Source organism: Drosophila innubila (genome assembly GCF_004354385.1).
Source record: "Drosophila innubila isolate TH190305 chromosome 2R unlocalized genomic scaffold, UK_Dinn_1.0 1_C_2R, whole genome shotgun sequence".
Taxonomy (NCBI): domain Eukaryota; kingdom Metazoa; phylum Arthropoda; class Insecta; order Diptera; family Drosophilidae; genus Drosophila; species Drosophila innubila.
The window spans coordinates 575,684-595,376 of record NW_022995374.1 but is presented as its reverse complement, the minus strand read 5'-3'; the positions used below and the strand labels follow the sequence as shown (position 1 = coordinate 595,376).

Sequence of the window (19,693 nt, the reverse complement as noted above, 5' to 3'; positions counted from 1 at the left end):
CTTTTGGCCAATTGGATTAGCATTGAAATCCGTATTCCACTTTATTTGCGAGCCATAAAATTTCGATGCTAACGCTAATGTGGATGATGTTTTTGTCCCACAGTTTGTTAAAGTAATTAGCGTGAATAAGGGACCATAAACTGGCTCAGACTGAGACTCTGAACCAGAACCAGACTCAGACTCTATTTAAATAAAATAGCTATAAAACTGAAGATGGAATAGTAAATTATGAGCTTAGATAAAGAGGCAAATATTCTCATAGAGAATTGTATCTAAGAGATGCCGCTTTTGATTATAAAACTTAAGCTTCAGCATTCGATAATAAAATTGCAACATTTATTTTAAAAAGTAGAAGTATGTTAGATTGATGAATAGAAAATTAATTAATAGTTTCTATGAAAATTAAAAAGATCTAGAATGACAAACTAGATGCTCAAATAGATAAAGTATCTGAGAGATACATTTTTTTGGATATATACCTAAATAGACAATTGCTAAACTAAGTAAATTTGGTACCTTTTATGTATTTTGAATTTCTCAGTTGAATAAAATAACCTGGTGTAATCTTAAGCAGTTTATTGCAAAATTGAATAAAATTTAAAAAATAAATTGAAGAATATTTCTGCAGAATCAGATATGATGAATGAATGGGAGTTAAGTAATCAAAGTATTAAATTCTCAGCAATTCATGCTTCTATTGTGCTCATTGTGTGTGGGATGAAGTTAAGATTGTCAGTCCGTCTGTCTGACTGTCTGTCATACACACAGAAGTAATATCAACAAATCCAGTTGTGAATTTCATTTGCCATTTTGCTATTTGAGTGTATTGTGCTCTAATCTTGCAACTTGCCACGTTGCACAATTGACGCCTTTATAGCTGCGTTGTTTTCTTATTCAATTGTCCGCTGGGTGGGCGTCAAAATGGGGCAACTTACAACTTGCAACTTGCAAGTCTGGCACTTGTTAGCCCCCCAAAAAAAAGGAATAGAAAAGATACTTGACGAGAATTTACGTCAAGAGAACATTTGTATCTTTCGCTTGGCCGAAGTTATTGTACTTAATATATTTTTTTGTTCTGAATATTTTGTTTTTGTTCATATTTTAAAATAATATGCCACTATTTTTGGCCGTGCCACTTGAATTTCACTTTGTCAGACTTATGAGCTGCATCCCTCTTTCTCCATTCTCCATTCTCCATCCCCGCATCTGAACTTCTCAATTCCTCTCACATTTCTATGCTGTATTATTTTGCGGTGGTAATTGCACGCGCACTGAGGCATATCGTATGTTGCAGGTTTCCGTTGGAAAAGCGGGAGAAACGACCTAAAATAGCGGCACAACCAAATGCGGAACATGAACCATAACACGATGGTAAAAGCAAGGGGTAAATGCCGCAGCAGAAAGATGGGGGAACTTACACAGAGAGAAATGGGTCATACTAAAATTAATTACAAAGGATTTCGATTTGATTAGTTGAGATTCTTACAACTCAAAATTGATATTAATATCAAGTACGCAAAATAAGCATACAAATTTCATTAATCAAGTACAACAACATTTATGTATAAGACAAAAAAAATATCAATAGAATAAAAAATCTAAAACAAATTTAGAATATTTCTGTGAGAATTCCATAATGAAAAACTTAGGGGTTATACTCAAATGACTTTTGTAAGAAATACAAAATGAAAAGTTAGGGATTATATTAAAATAGTGTGAAATACGGTTTGGAAAAAAATTTTTGGTAACTTTTTTTGTTAATTTACATTTTCTAAAACAATATTTCAGGATTGCAAAATGTAGAATTCAAATTACATTCATTTAAGTGTTATTTTTCTAATTGTTGGCTCAGTATTTTTAGTATTATTTTTTAACAATTCATATTGGAAATTATCAAAATAGGCTTAGCATACAAAATACTTGTTTTTTTTGCACAGTGTGTAGGCTTCGTCAATATTGCCAGCGACAGCTTTTTGTATGCACGAATTGTACGTGTTGCAATCTACAATTCTAGATACAACAACAACAACAGCAACGAGAACAGATACAAATGTTGCAACAACGTGTGCGTGAGTTTTGTGCGTTTAATGTTGCTGCTGCTTCTTCTTCCTCTGCTTCTTCTTGTTCACGCTGGCTGCACCGACTCGGACTCCAACTCGGATTCGGATTGTGAATCCAGAACTGATTCTCTCATGTAAAAACATGTTCTTTGTCATGCTTGGCATGCCACTCTTGTATCTGTAACTCTCAATGGGTATCTGTATCTCAATATAGCTGTATTTGTAGCTGTTGCTTTTGCCGCAAATGTATCTGTATTTGTGCATGTATCTGTATCTGTATCTGTATCTGTGCATGTAAATGTATCTGTATCTGAGCCAAGTGCATGCCCTTTGGCCCATTTCAGCCAACGAAATGCGTCATTAGGGCGCACCGTGCATAATTACAAATGTATCTGTATCTATAGTCGGTGCTGTATTTGTATCTGAGTGCTGCGCCCCTTTTTTCTTGTTTTTTTTTTTTTTGGTTACTTTCGTCTCTAATTACACGCGCTTTGATTGATGTTCTTTTTTTGTTGCTTTGTGTCTTTTGTAGAGTTTCCCAATTCCGCTGTGGCATGTGGCAAGCTGCATGTGACATCCTCTCTCGCTGTTGCACCTTTCACAATGCATTCCTTAACATTGAATGCCACAAGCAGCTGCATCGACAAAAATTCGCTTACTTTACTTACATCACATTTAAAGCTCATAAATCTTGCTGCATTTTTCACACACACACACACACATGCACATACACACAACCACTTGCCACTTGCCACAAGCATGCAGCGAATTGTCGACACATTTTAATTTGTCACTCGACACGTCAATTATATAAATCGCTTATTTGCTGCATGACACGTAAGAACCAACGAAAAGATGCTTATTATAGACAAGCCGACAGCTCAATACGCTAACCAATGCACAATCATCCAATTAACAAAAATGACAGCAGATAAAATAAAAAATGAGATGAAACTCAGAACAAAAATTAGCTAATATTAAATAAAGTGTTTTTAAAAGAATATATTATATGGTAGTCCGATGTTAACAATTGGTCAGGGTGTAACAGATAGCGCCAAATACACAATCTGTAAGTTTGGATAAGATGTCTTAAGAAACTAAAAAATTTTCATACTAAAGGTTAGATTGAACCCGATTGCTCCTATGACAGCTATATGATATAGTTATCTGATCTTAAACATATTTAGTCAGCGTGTCACAAAGGGTAATAAAGACACAATCTGTAAGTTCGGTTGAGATAGTTCAAAAAGAACAAACTTTTTTATGCTTTGCAATTCAATGAAAGTGTTAACTTTGACCCCAAATTACACCGACTTGCAGGTCAAGTTTTTCAAAATGCCGCTTTTTGTTATTTTTAAACTAGATAAAAATTTAAACTTTAAAATTTATGCAAATTCAAAGACCAATATTTGTAACTTTTAGGTTAATAAGATCTAAGGCGTTACATACTGCTTGCTTTTTTTGTATAAGCTTTTTGTTTGTTAGATTATTGGATGATATTTATTATACAAGCAGCATATTTTGTTTAGTCTTCCCCTTTTAACAATAAAATGATGCACATCAAATAAATTTGTAAATAATGTGTGAATTTCTCTTTGCCTCATTTCAGTGTCATCAACAACAACAACAACAAAATAACAACAAAGTGAAAGAAGACAAATTGTCAACGGGGCAAGTGAATGTATCTTCTCCATCCAAAGAAAAGTATTCGTGTGAGAAATATGAAATAAATAAAAAAGACCGAAAAGAGCCAGCTGAGCAGTGAAAAATTGGGAATGAGGCAGATTATTGATTTCGTCAACTGGATAAATATATATAAAATAGTCTGGTGATTGCACAATTTGGAAAAAGCGTTAGAAAAGCATACAAAAAACAAACATGAAACTCAACTTGCCACTGGATACCGTTATAATTGCTGTTATTGTTGTTGCAGCTACTTTGGTTAATTGATTTCAGTTGCTGCTTTTCTCGCGTTTCTTGCCTTTCTTACTTTGGCTTTGTCTTGGGCCAATGCCAATGCAATGAGGCCTAAAAAAGCTGCCAATAACAATAACAACAACAGCAACAACCGTAACAACAATTTACCAATACCAAGTAACAACTGCAAACAGCAGCAAAAACAACAACATTCGGCGACAATTGCGTGCGCGTTTCGGCCGCGTTTTTTTCCTGCTGTTTGAATCGCACGCGCGTTTTTTAATTAATTTTAAGAGTTTTTCTTGTTGTTGCTTTGCACTTTTTTCGTGACTGTGCGTGTGTGCGTGTGTGCGTGTGTACGTGTGTGTGTCCAGCCGGAAATCAGCAATTTAATTTACAACAAGACGATTTAAAGGAACCCCCAAAAAAGTGGAGCAAAACACATAAAAAAAGAGAGAAACAAAAACAGATCCAGAAATTAAGCAGGCAATAAGGAATAACGAACGCATCGAGAATCGAGGAACAGTCAAAATGTTCGCGGGCATAAGAAAGCGACTGGCACGCAAGTGAGTAAAGTCTTTCCTTCCTTTCAGACCCCAATCTCTTAAGATTACGTTATCCAGTCTTTTGTTAACCATTTGACCCGTTGCTGCGTTTTATTTTTATCAATGATGTCCCTCGTTTGATACCCTTTCTAAACCTCCATTTTGACGAGAGTCTTCGATTTCTCGTGCTTGACTCAAATTTCATATTTTTCGACCACCAAGTTATCTATAACCCAATTTTCCATACATTTCCATAACTTTAATCTCTCATAACTTGGCTAAAACTTAACCGATTTTAAACCGGAATGTCATTTTGATCATGATTTTTCCTGTTCATTCGTTCTGCATTTAAAATTTGTATATTTAGAAAAATTTATTTTATTCGAATATAGCCATGGTTTGATGGTAAGGGTCCCCCCTTTGATATTTTGAAAATTTTAAATTTAAAATCTCAAGTTTTCAATTTTAATCAACTCCTTATATTGTAATTAGTAAAAAACAAGACTTTAAATTTGATTCTGAGAACTTTCATTTTCTTGTAAAAAATCATGTGAAATCTGTATAAAATTTGACTTTTAAAGTGACTAGATCAAAAGTGTGATTAACTTCGAACTGTCATAACTTAATTAAAACTCAACCGATTTTCAAGCGGAATGCCATTTTGATCATGATTTGGCCATCAAATTCATTCTACATCTAAATTTCATTCATTTGCACAGTTCAAAAATGTTCGATAAAATCCATATCTCCCCAATTTTTGAAGGTGCGAATTAGCTTAGAGTATTCCAGCTTCGTTAACAAAATATTCTTATACTTTATTTCCTGTTGTCCCTTCGCTTTCATGGCCCAATTCCGTCTTTAATGACCCTCGCGATAAGGTTCAGTTGGGAGCCAAAATGCTGGGCGCTTTTCAATTTACGAAATGTCCCAAATCGCGGACAATGTTCCCGAAAAATTGCTGCTCTGAGCTGCTTCTATTTCTATTTATCTAATTAATTTTGTAGCACAGCTTGAACTGAGACAAAGTTGGGAACTGGGGAGAATCAGCTCATTTGCAAAGCTAAAAATAAATGAGGAGACACCTTCGTCTCCATTAATGACAGTCAGCATCATTTGACATTGGAGCTCATGAATTTGCTGATTTGTTAAAATGCTACACGTTTCGACAGCGATCATTATTCATCGTCTTCATCGACATCGTCATCGTCATCATCATAATTGCAAAGTCTGCTCGTAATGATTTTTTTAGTTTTTTATTATTATTATTTTTGAATTGCTAAATGAGCCAATTAGTTTAAAATCTTTATTATTAGCCTATTGCTGACCGCATAAACCGGTTTTTTTTGTTTTCTGTTTTGTTTATCCATAAACATAAATTGAATTATACCACAAATTGACTCTTAACTGCTTCGCGGACGCGTGTTTTAGCCCGCAGCCCCAAAAATCAAAATCTACAAGTGATTTCTAGCCTCTTTGGAGAGCCGAAATTAACTCCTCGCAATCAAAACATCATCTGCCAAATAATATTCGTCATTATGCCTATCCAGCTATCGAGTGCTATTCGTGGGAAACTCGTGAAAGACGAAAGACAAGAGATGAATGACTTGGAAAGCATTTCGACTAGAGAATAGGCCTCTAATTGCATTGAAGCGTGTAGAAAACTGAAATATCATTATATAGACTCACATATCTTATTCGAATTAAGGTGCTTTCCTCTCCAAAATTTCATAAGAGTCTTTAGAATTGCCTCCAAGGTCTTATGGTTTGCGCTGTACAATGATCAGTCAGTCAGTGAGTGAAACAGGACAAAGTTTTGTGAAAATGATTTAAATTAATCTAATCAAACAGATTTCAAATCTAGTTTAAAATTGTAATGCAATACTAATATTTTAAAGATGTTATTTCCATGTCTCTAACATTTTTAACGAACTGACATAAAATATAATATCGCATCTTTTACCTGTTTTATTTTTTTTTTGTTTCTGCTCTACTCTACAAAAGACCATCACATGCTCCAATATTGTCTCTTGTCTTCTACATAATTTACACCCACTCAGAAAGCTAAAAGCCTTGGATATATGACAAACAAGAGTGTCGAGAGAAGGGAAGAGAGAGGGTAGACTGAGTTTTATTAGTAGCCGCTGTTTACAAGTCATGATGTGCTAATTATTACAGAAAAGTGCAGGCAAATGCCTTTTAGCACTTAACGTTGACAGTCCCCGGGGAAAAACTAAACTGTACTAAACAAATGCCCCCGAAACACAACAACAACATCAACAACATACTCTGAGGCCAGGTGCTAAAAGAACACCTGTGCAAATAGAAATCGAAACTCGTACCCAAAACTCAACCCAGAGCCAAACTGAGGCCTAACACAGTTTGTAGGTGGCGTTCTCATCTGCATAGTGTGGCAAGTTGTATGTTGCATGCATACACTTGGAAAAAATGCAGTCATATTTGAAAGCTTATTAAAATTAAATACAATAATTTAAAAATTAATTAAATTAAATATGTTGCAACTTTGTATTTAAAATAAAATGTACTAAAATTATGTTAATTCATATTTACCATACATTGTACATAGTATTTTTTACATCATATTTAAAATATAATCGCATTTTTCTCAGAGTGTATAAGATGCACAATGCTGAACCATGTAGACAGCATGTTGTGGCTTAAAATCTTAAAGGCCCACACACAAATTTCGTTGGAATTAAACGCTTAGAAACGCCTGCGATGCTGCTTCATTCCCCCTCTCCTCTCCCCCCTTCTCACTTCACTCGTCGGTGGGGGCACGGCACGTAAAATGTGGCAATCAAGCGCGACTAAAGCTAAAAATAATTACACGAAAGACATAACACACTTTATTAAACATTAAACATTTTATGTGGGCACAAGCATTAAAACTCCCCAATCTTAAACTGAAGTCAAAGTTTGCCACAATTTGTGAGATCCATCGTAGCACAATAAACACTCTGAAAACCTTCCGAAACTCAGAAAAACAGTCAAAATATGATAAATTCTCACGCATATCAAAACAAGTGCTTAGTATGATCATTTAAAAAGACGGGAAACTGAGAAGAAATAAAGCTCAAACCGGTCAGAAAATGATGCTCTGACTTTGTGCATCCATAAGATACAATTATTTTCATTCAAGTATCTTAAGAACTTGCATTTACTGTGCGTCTAATTATGATTGATACGGGAGAAATAATGATGCTTAGCCAAGTGGAATAACTGACTTTGAGATACCCTATTGATGATTTAACACATTTTAAACAAAAATTTTGTGATTTAAATATTGTTGAATTTTTTCGCAAATAAATAAATTTCAAACTAAAATAAACAAGTAATTTAATAATTTATTTTTAAAATTTTACTTTACATAAATAGTGAAAATAAAAGAGAGATACTTCATAAATAAAGTTCGCCACTGAAGCATACCCTGTAAATAAGTAATTTTGTTGTTGTTTGCTGCAAGTTCTGTTACTTCGTGTTGCCTTTTGTATACCCTACCAAAATACCCTACGGTTACGGATATGGGAACAGCAACTACAACAACAAAGAGAACGTCAGTTTAGCGCCATTGTTGTTTGTTTTGCTTTGGCTTTTTGGTTCTAGTTTTAGTTTTAGTTTAGCCCCCATGGCGTTTTCCTTTTTGTGCTCATTTCGCCTTGGTCTCATTGTTCTTACCTCATTGTGGACTTATCAAATGTATCTTCTGTTCTTTATATTTTGTGTTCAACTGACAACTTGTGACGCTGCGCATGTGCCACTTACATACGAGGTACACTGAGAAAAAGAACGAACTTCTAAAATTAAGAACATATTTTGTTCTTTAAAAAAGACAATTTTTAGACCAAATTATTAATATTAAGAGTATAAGTATATAAACAAAAATCTTAAATTGTTAGGAAAATATAACAATTTTATATTTTCATGGCAATAAATGGTATTAACCGTGGCGCTCTGGTTAGAGTCAAGAAAAAACATATTAAAGAGAAATATTTATAAAAATATTATAAAGTTCACTTGTTTTTTAATTTGCTGTGTTAAGTATTTAAGAACTTTTTATAATTATTTTATTTGTGGTCTTTGAATAAAAGACATTTTATTCTTATTAATAAGAACTTGAACTTATTTGAAATGTTCTTAAAAACAAGATTTGTTTACTAACTTTGAGAATTTTTAAGTTGTTAGTTCTTATTACGAAATTTTTTTTTCTTCAGTGTACGAGGTATGAGATACGAATTGCCTTATGGGTTAAAAGGAAGTGGGATGCAACAAAGCGTGAGGCGGTGGGAAAAAACTCTTCGCAGTTACTGTTACACGACACTCAGTGTACTACTTAAGCGTATGTAATAGGCGTGTATCTGTATTCGTATCTTGCAGTTGTATCTGTATCTGTATACTTGTATTTGTCGTTGTAGTTGTAGTTGATAGCCTCGCGCTAATTTCGAGCTTAGATTACAATACCCTTAGGAAACTGGGGCTGCTTGCTGCAATTACCGGATATGCGCAGTTGTTGATTAACTTATCGAGTATTTGACAATTAACAATTACAACAGAAGTATATACATGTTTTTGGTTCATTTTTTTTGGTTTAATTACTTCGTTAATGGGTCGTAAAGCAAACGATAAGACTGAGTCTTTAATTTTTTATTTATTTTGATTATAGGTAAACATTCCTATATCTAAGGCACTATTCACTTACGTAATTATTTATATTATCATCAGGTCACTTCAAAAAAAGAATTGACCTATTCTAAAATTTATACTTAACTTATTTTGTTGGGAGCATTTCTTATTTAATTTAATTTTTAATCATACGTTGATCTAATGAACTTTTGTTTACTTCACTCAATTATTTTATGCTGAAGCTTCTACTGAAGTTCCAATCGAAAATGTGTCGTTTAAATCGGGCTTAAATTACTTGAAAGCTGATTCTACATATGTTTTCATTGCCATGATTGTGTCGCATTTAAGTCTGTCTTTAGTTTAATGTAATTCTAAACAAATACTTCGTTTGTTCGTGTTTATAGGGCGTGTGCCAGCCCTGGCACTTGATCGATAGATATGTAGATAGAGCACACACTCCATCATATGCACAGAGACCCCAGGAGCTGCTTCTTCTTCTGTTTCTTTCTTCTTTCTTCTCTCTTAGTTTTTTGTTCGACACCCTCTTGTATTCATTGCCAGACTGTCTGACTGTCATAAATGCGCCATTAGAGCTAACAACACATTTTCAACTTCACTTCCACCCACAATAGTACTCCCCTCTGTACCCACTACCCCCCTTACCACCCAGCTCTTCAATCCCCTTTCCATTCACGCTTCGACGCATAAAAGAAATGCCATTTTATGCATTTCAAGTGCGTCGTCTGTGCACTATCTCACATCTATGTCTCTGTATCTGTATCTGAGTGTGAATTTGTATTTGTGTTTGTATATTTTTATTTGTATCTGTGAATGTATCTGTATCTGTGTCCATCCCGCGCATCGCCTGTCACAGCAACTGAAGTGTCAATTCCATCATATGCCAAAGTGGCGCACATATCGCATAACGTTGCACACAAAAGGGGAGACACAAAGACAGACAGACAGAGAGACAGGCCGAATCAAAAGAAAATTATTGAACAATTTCTCAAAAAGAAAACGAAACTACAACTCTAAGTTAAACGCATCAAGACGAATTTCAAATGCACTTACAGATTGACAAAGCTAACAGTTTAAAAAACTCTTCTTGTTTTTAATAATTATTTAATAAAAATATCCGTTAGACCATACTATTTTTAAATATATTCAAACTTCAAAAAATTAATTTAATATAGGTTAAGTGCCGCAAAAAAGTGTATTCGAAATAAGTACAATGAAAGGAAAGAAGTAGGCGTCTGTCTTCTCAGTCTTTTGACAGCAAACACACTGCAAAGAGAGTCTTCTACAGCAACAGCTTCAATTCCAAAGATGCAGATACAAAGATACAACGGACACAAATACAGATTCAATTTGGGTGTGACAATTGCAGTCACATCGCATCCCAAGTCACTATATGTTATACATAATGATGAATACCTTTTTAATGAGCAGCTGACATATGAATATGTACGCCTATAGCGCAAATGTCAGCCAAGCGATTTATTATCGCTGTCTGAGCCGGAGGACGCCAAATAAGGCGGGTTTTTGTTAGGGACCACAAGTTTCAATCATAAATTTCCAGCTTTAATGCGTGGAATGACCCTAACCTACCCAAATAGTTAGTTGCTCAGTTTTGTTATGTTTATTGAAGTCAAACATGCAAAGTATATTTTTTTTTTCTTTTTCAAAGGCAATGAACGCGTGTTTCATCTAACATACTCATGTCCATATTTATACAAAAATATTTCTCTCTTTTTTTATATGTATGTAGTATATAGAATTTCTTCCTTTTTTTTGCAGCAGTTTGTACTTGTTTTCTAATTAAAAGTTTGCCCTTAACGTTTGCTTTAAACGCAAACCTGTTTCTAAATAAATGCAGGGGAGGTTGACTACACATCAGTGTTGCCAAAACAGCAGTTTTTATGCCAAAACTGACCTTTTTAAAAATCTATTTGTTAGATGAAAACAAAAATGTCGGGAATTCTGATTTGTTTTAAATTAATTCTTGATAAAACTTGATAAATTAATAATATTGATTTAAATGTCAAAGAGTTTACAACTTTTCCACTATAAAACTATTTGAAATTTTAGTAAATTGATCACATTTGGCATTTATAAAAATAAAACTCTTTATCCTGACTGACTGACTGAGTGATTGATCATTGTACAGGCCAAACCGTTATTTTTAAATATTTATAGCTTTCTTTCAACCTTTTTCCCGCTAAAAACAGCTTCTTTGCTTTCCATACATCTAAAACACGCCCAGTTTCCGACATCGACCCACTGAGAGACCCCACAATACCACAATTTTGGGGCGTCGACGCGTTTTACAACCGCTCAGAGGCAGCTCCAACTATTGTTGTTGTTTGTTTGATAAATAAAATAGATATACGTGTATGTATACATTTGTTTATGACTGTGTGTGTCACAGGTGGATGACAGACAACAATGGGGAGAGTGCGTTATCTATTCCATAACTGCGGAAATGGCATATTGAGCTTGTGTTTATAGGTCATTAGGGTGCTGGCCAGGTTAACTTAGCCACAAAAACACATTTGCAGTCCCAGTCCCCAAATAATTAGCATGCCATTGTCCTTGAAGGCAGCTGATAAATGATAGCTGATAACTGGTAACTAAAAATGTTGCCAATGTGGAAATCAGCATTCAAGTCTCGACGGCGCAATGTGGCATGCAAATAACTTTCTAAACTGATGGCTGCACCTTGACGGCTTCCTTTATGTTCAGAAATGCGCACAAGCTTCAGATTCAAACTCGTGTGTACATACACTGAGCAAAAAAACTTTTAAACTTTATTTCTTCTCAAAGTTTTAATTATCTTACTTACTTACCGATTACTTAAATAATAATCAGTAATAATACCAAGTATTGTCTCAGCTAAGTTGTGAGCAAATTTCTGACTTCTAGGGTTATGGCTTGGACTTTAAATTATCAGTGAGTCAGGACAAAGAGTCTTATATATATAGATGAATTACAAGATTATGCAAATATTTAATTCGAGGGCATACAGCTTTTTTGTCTCTGTGTACAGATACTCTCTATATTTGTTTAGCGATGAGAACCAGGAGGAGGGTGGGGGCTAAAGACTTGGCTTCGAACGTCAATCAGTTGACATTTGAAGTGTTTGACCAGGTAAACACAAAGTGTCCACTTGACTTCCGTTTTGCGATTGCTTCGCTCGATTCCCGGAATCGCAGCTCGCAAACACAAAGCGTGACATGTTGGCAATAGTTTCTCTCTCTATTTCTATTTTTCTGTGGTTTAATTCGTTGCATTTGCATAGGCATTTTCATTCCCTGTTCCCCTTTCTTCCCTGTTGTAGTGGTATTTACATTTCTTTGTTTGTATTTGCATAAATATTTACAAATGTGAACAGCAATCGGGCCATTTGAAGTTGGCGCCCTATTTGAGTGTCAATTGATCGGATTCAGTTGCCAGACAGTTTGCCACCCCATTAAAGTTCAAATGACATTTGCAATGATTTATCGGTATCGATAATATGTACAATAAACCACTTTTTTCTTGAACTTGTCACATTCGAAAGTCTGTCCAACTTCAGCCTGTCATAACTCTGGAAAAACTTAACCGATTTTCAAGCGGAATGTCATTTTGATCATGATTTGGCCTCTTAATTCATTCTGCATTTACATTTTTTTCATCTAGATAATTTGATATTTTTCGACTACCAAACCATTTTTTATACAATTTTCCATACATACCCCTTGACGTTTTTTCGAAAACTTTGATCTCTCATAACTTCATCAAAAATGATCAGATTTTCAAGCGGATTGTCATTTTGATCATCATTTGGCCTCTTAATTAATTCTGCATTTAAATTTTGATGATCTATATAATTTGATATTTTTTCGATCCTAAGCCATCTATCATCCAATTTTCCATACATACCCCTTGACATTTTTTTAAAAACTTTGATCTCTCATAACTTCTTCAAAAATTATCCGATTTTCAAGCGGAATGTCATTTTGATCATGATTAGGCCTCTTAATTCATTCTGCATTTAAATTTGTATCATCCAGAAAATTTGATATTTTTTCGATTCTAAGCCATCTATCATCCAATTTTCCATACATACCCCTTGACATTTTTTTAAAAACTTTGATCTCTCATAACTTCTTCAAAAATTATCCGATTTTCAAGCGGAATGTCATTTTGATCATGATTAGGCCTCTTAATTCATTCTGCATTTAAATTTGTATCATCCAGAAAATTTGATATTTTTTCGATTCTAAGCCATCTATCATCCAATTTTCCATACATACCCCTTGACGTTTTTTCGAAAACTTTGATCTCTCATAACTTCATTAAAAATGATCAGATTTTCAAGCGGATTGTCATTTTGATCATGATTTGGCCTCTTAATTCATTCTGCATTTAAATTTGTATCATCTAGAAAATTTGATATTTTTTCGATTCTAAGCCATCTATCATCCAATTTTCCATACATACCCCTTGACGTTTTTTCGAAAATTTTTATCTCTCATAACTTTGCTAAAACTTAACCCTTTTTCAAGCAGAATGTCACTTTGATCATGATTTAGCCTCTCAAATGATTATGCATTTAAATTTTGTTGACCTAGAAAATATGATATTTGTTCGAACATCATCATCCACTTGATTCTGAATTTAAACTTTGTAAAATTCGTTTAAGAAATTTTATTTGTATAGATCTCTGTTGTAATATTAATTAAATTTAATCAGTGATTGGTACAACAAAAATCAAACCACAGTGCAGCAAACTTTAAGTTTTCATACCTTGTTTTCTTGATTGTAGTTTCTTTCCGTCTTTGTTTTGTTTTATACTTGGTTGCCACAATTACATTTGTGGCAGAGATCTTATTACAACGATGCGATCACTCAATTATTTTGATGTAGAGTTGTATGTAGATGATTTCCTGCTTTCAGTCAATCGCCACAAAACCGCAGCACAATTATATGATGGTTATCGCATCAGTTTTTTACCCGTATACCGTGTGTACCAATAATAAATCTTACACAGATACTTTTTTCTTCGTGTCATGTCGTCAAATTATGCAAATTTCAAGTGTGGGCTTAAAATCAGTTAAACTCGCAAGCGGAAGGGCGCCCAAAGAGATGCCCAAAAAACAAAGATTTGGGTCATTGATACACTCTTCAAAACATATGTGTGTGTGCGTGTGTGTGTGTGTGTGTGTGTATGTGTGTTCGACAAGATTGTCAACAGTCAACACATTGTCAGCGAGTACAAGGAGTGTTGAAATGAGATGCATGCACCATGCACCACCTAATGGCAAAAACAACAACTCAAATTTCACATTACATTAATCACACCCACTCACAGTGGGCGAAGTCGCTCATCTAGCGCAAGACAATTTGTTTATTTTAGAAATAATAATTAGACTCGAATCACAGAAGTTTCACTTGAGCACAGTCTAATATTTCTTACACTTCTTAAGAGTCCTAAAAAATCTAAGGACGACATAAATTTCAAGCAAAAACTAAATAAATAAATATTTGATTTAATCTAAATTTATTTAAGAAAACTGATTGTCCTGAACGACTCTCTGATCACTGTGTAGTCCAAACCGTAAGACCTAGGAAGCTGTAATTTTCAGACAACATAGCTGATTCAAATGAGTCGAGCAATAAGACGGTTGTTGTTTTTTTTAAATATGTCAACAATTTCTCCCACTGTGCCACAGACTTATGGAGGCTGAGGCACAAACAATGCGAAAGAGGAGTGTGTGGAAGGGGGGGGGAATGGGTTGCATCTTCTAATCTAACTGCAACGTAAATGCATCCTTTTTGGCTGACACGCTGTTTGCCACTTTGTTCGCTTGTTTGACTTTGCTTCACACTTTTTGCACTTTTGCAATGCACACGAAGAATGAAATGAGAAGAGAAGAAAGAAGAGAAGAGAGAAGAAGACCCCATTTGAATTGTAAACAGACTTGGACACGCCTATTTGGGTTATGCTGCTGCTGCATGGATGGATGGTTGAGTACCCGTCATGAGTACGAGTACGAGTACGAATACTCGTATACTATATGTGAATGTATTTGGGTTTTGTTTCACATTTCTGCAAAATGGGTTACAACTGAAACTTCAACTAAAACAGAACTGAACTGAATTGGCGGCCCTTTAGAATGTGCAACGAAGCGTGCAACACGAGGATTTACGAGTATAACGGAAGCTTAGCCCGTTTCAGTTGGCTCATGAATAAATTAACAATTGCCTCGGATTTGCATACACTTCATACTAAATACACTCGCATCTACAGTTGCTCAATTAATTGTTTTGACAAAAAAAAACTTACATAGCTTACATATATTAAATAAAAATAAAAAATTTTCGGTTTTCCTTTTTATTTTTTTATTTATTTATAGAAACTTATGGTACTTAGAGGTTAACTTAACTAATTTTAAATATAGAAACCAACCGAAACATTGTTTTTATTTATAAACAAAACATATATAGAGATTTTTTTTACTTTGTCCACATAATTACATGGCTTACTGTAAGTGTATGTGTATATGTGTGTGTGTGTGTGGTGTGTTTGGGGCATTGTTCAGCGCGCTTTTGTCAATTACCATAAAAGGCCAATACGCCACCACCATTAATCGATCTTTAGTCGCATAAATTATGCAATTTACAAATCAAAATTCCTCTGGCGGCAGACAGTAGCCCCAACTCAACTCCGGCTGCATTTTCTTGGAAAACTGTTGTGCCCCGAGGATGCTGGCTTTAAATCTCTTTCTCTCCAATGTGGCGTGTCTCAGACGGAATATACACTGATAAAAAACTTGGTAAAATTATTGGATCTAAGAGTTTTGGTCAAAAAAAAGAGATCTAAAATCATATTATTTTTAAAGTTAGAACACACAAAATGATTTTAAGAAAAATTGTTAAGAGAACCAAGTTTTTTGTAATAAGATCAAGAATTCTTTAATTTTTAAGAGCAAATATGATCTCAAATACTCAAGATAACTAAGTTAGGGCTTAATTTCTTAATATTTTTGTTGCAGTTTTAATACATATACATGTTTTTGGCTTGGAATTTTTATAAATACTCTTTTAATAAGTGTGTTCATCCTTGGCAAGATCGGGACTCGAACCCCAACATTATTGGTTTTACTTGAAATATATGAAAAAATTTTAAAAGCTGCGATTTTTTAGAAAGAGGAACAGTAATTTGATGATTTGATATGTAATATGCATGTTCTTGATTTTAGAAGGTAACCTTTTCTTTAAGTGTATGTCTCTGTATCTGTCTCCATCTGCATCTGCATCTGCATTTGCGTGTGGTCAGTGACCATTGGGCGGCGCCCACGCCCCAATAAAGCGACTTGGGCACCCACAACCACGAGACACAACCACAAGAAACCACTAGACAGAACCACAAGCAAAGCAAACAGAGAGCTGCATACTAGACTTAACTTGACAGTTGGACAGTTGGGCGTTATTTTCAGATTTCAGTTTTCAGAGTTTTCAACTTCGACTTCGATTTTCAATGCGACGAGCGGGGGCGGTGGCAGCTTTCGAATTGTAAATTGTGAATTGCAGTCAAAAATTATTGCAGAACTGTAAATTATTTGCACTGTCGACCTCGTTGTCAGCGCTTTAAAACTTAAACACACACATCTACACACATTTACAGTCGCTTGTAGCATTTTTGACTCAATATTCATTCATATTTTTAATTTAAATTTCATTTTTATGAATTGTTTCTATGGCAGCTATATGATATAGCCTCCCGACTTAGACCAAACTTGGTCAAGATGTAAAATATACTAAAACATCTACAATCTAAAAGTAAAATAAAAAATAATGTTTTTCATACTAAGCAATTTTTATAATGTGTATAAATCGTCTTAGCTATGTTGTTTGCAAATTTCAGCCCCCTACGTCTTGTGGTTTGGGATGTGCAATGTTCAGTAAGTCAGTGAGTGAGTGAATTAGGACAAAAAGTTTTATTTATATAGAATTATAACATTTATTCTTAATCGAAATAATATTTGTAAGGAATATTTAAGCACATCAACTCAATGAATTATAATTTTATTATTATTATTATTTAAAGCATATCATGGTCAAATATGTGGTGTGTTAAAATAGCTGAACGCGACTGTAGATACACACACTCACACAAACAAATAGTTGTCAGATATATTTGGGCGCTTTGGGATTTTCGTGTCTGTCGAATTAATTCAACGCGTTTTATGCAAATTTCGCATTTTGTATTGGAACAGTAGGTGTAAACGCTCTATAATAGCCAGTAATTATATGACTGTGTGTGTTTGTGATGGTACTTAACTCAAATTGTGTATGAATGCCAGTCAAGAGGTTGCTTTTAATTAATTTTTAGCTGCAATCAAGTTGTAAATGCAAATTCGGTAATTAGTCAAGAATTTAGTTAAATCAAAAATATACAAAATTTCAACAGTTGATTTTCCCACTTAAAAGTCTCTTAGTATTTATTTATCTTTTAATTCGCAAAAATGAAGAGGCTATAATTAAACAGAGTACAATCTAGAGCACATTCAGAGCTTATCTGCTCAGTGGTCAACCCTCAATTACAGCACATCAAATAAGAACCAAAAAGTTACATACGAAACATAATTACTTTCCATAAATCGCTCTTAAGTGTCGGATCCGTTCAGTTTCAGGGATCGAAATGGGGACTCCTTATTGGGGACTTTCGTTGTGGCTGCTATACAACAAAAATAAAGAAGGAAATTGCCAGATTCTACTTATTTTTTTATGCGCAATATTTATGTATGCCAACTGCAACTGCCCATTGATAAGCACTGAGTGTTCAGGAAAGAGGGGGTAGAGGGAAAGGAGAGGGGTGGGGGAGGGGGTAGGCGGAACAGGGGAAAAAGGGCGGAGTTGGCGAAACGACAGCGGAAATTTATGGTCGTCACATAAAACGCATAATCAGTAAACGAATGCGGCACAAAGAGTGAGGGATTAACCGAATGACCAAATGAACGGACGGACAGTCGGATGGACTGCTCTTGCTCCATCTCTCTCCCTCTCTCTCTCTTCCTCACTGCCACTGCCACTCACACTCTTCTCTCCTTCCGCTGTTGACGAATGTGCAACATTCACGTTGTACGCGTTATCACAGGAAAATATATAAATATATTTTTTCATGTGGCACCTTTACCATGTTGACTTTTTGTGGCATATTAGTTAAGCTTATGCCCATGTTATGTAAGAACTAAACTTTAAGAAATAAGTAAGTTCTATTATATATATTTACATATAAATTTTGAGCCATTTAAGCTCTTAATATTTTAACTGTTTATAGTTAACTCTAAAGTAAATACGGGTATGTAGTAATCAGGCATTTATATTTATCCATAAATAAATGTTCGAAGAGTATTAATATAACAAATTTTTGTATTAACAAACAAATCAATCGATTGAATAAGCATCTACACAAATAACTCTTAACTAAGAAAGGGTATTTAAAAGTCAGGGTAAAAACAACAAATCGAATTGTTGCCCATTCATAACATTGTATTTAATAACTACTACTCAACTTCTTAGCTAAGTACGGGTATTTTGTAGTCAGTTATTGCATTTTTTTCTATTCAAATGTAAGTTTAACTTACGTATATTACATTTAAAACATATATTTATACTCGATGAATATATTAGTTTCTTTACTATAAATTAAATTATTTACTCGGTACTTTGTAATCAGGTATTGTATGTTTTCTATAGAAATGTTTAAACTTACATATATTATATTCATTATATATTTGTATAATCGATGAATATATTAGTTTCTTAAGTATACATTAAATTCTTTACCAAGTTCGGGTATTTGCTAGTCGTGTATATTCTTTAAAGCTTCTGTTGTGTATGCAGTCCATGCATATTTGCATTCTTTATGGTTTATGTGCCAACGGAAGCCAGAAGTTGATGGGGGCATGCAAATGTTGTGGCTGTTGCAAGTGGCAAGTTGCATTGCCTGTCTGATTGTCACTGGGCTTGGCGTGGTGTCCACCTTAAAAGGAACGCTTTGGGGGAATGAGAATGAGAATGAGTCACTCATCGTGCCCGGTGCTAAATTAGATTCCCAAAGTGCAATGTCTGCACTTTGCACCTTGCAGCACGATGCATGCATTATTTCACTGTCAATTGATTGAATAGAGCAGTGAAGGGAGCAGTGAAATCAGCGGTGAAAGAACAGTGAAAACGCAGGGAATTGCAAAATGGAGAGAATGACAATGACAATGAGAGAATGTTGGCTGTTAATTAAGGCTCTGTAATGTCATTAGTTGGTCTTTTGACTTGCCATCGATGCCTCGCTAATTAAGGTTGCATCTAATCGAATGGAGGCATGACTCACGTGCAACACGCAACACAGAAAGAGCGGGCAAGAGGGGAAGGGATAGAGACGGAGAGTCTTTAGTACGCACAACCAGTTGCCATTTGGCGAGCTTGATAACAGTTAAATTGATTTTGATTGCTTTATTTGATGATCATAAATCAAAGGCGCATAGAAAT

General features: G+C 34.6%; 1 protein-coding gene across 1 annotated transcript in view; it reads left to right on the top strand.

The window, feature by feature from the left end:
* The first annotated feature begins 1,365 nt into the window (after positions 1-1,365).
* LOC117785965 (histone-lysine N-methyltransferase SETD1B) overlaps positions 1,366-19,693 on the top strand; it is a 48,137-nt gene continuing 29,809 nt past the window's right edge. Inside the window, exons 1-2 of the mRNA XM_034624259.1 lie at positions 1,366-1,384; positions 3,670-4,543. Coding sequence (XP_034480150.1) covers positions 4,509-4,543 — 35 coding nt within the window. The 5' untranslated portion in view covers positions 1,366-1,384; positions 3,670-4,508. The remainder of the gene's footprint in view (positions 1,385-3,669; positions 4,544-19,693) is intronic.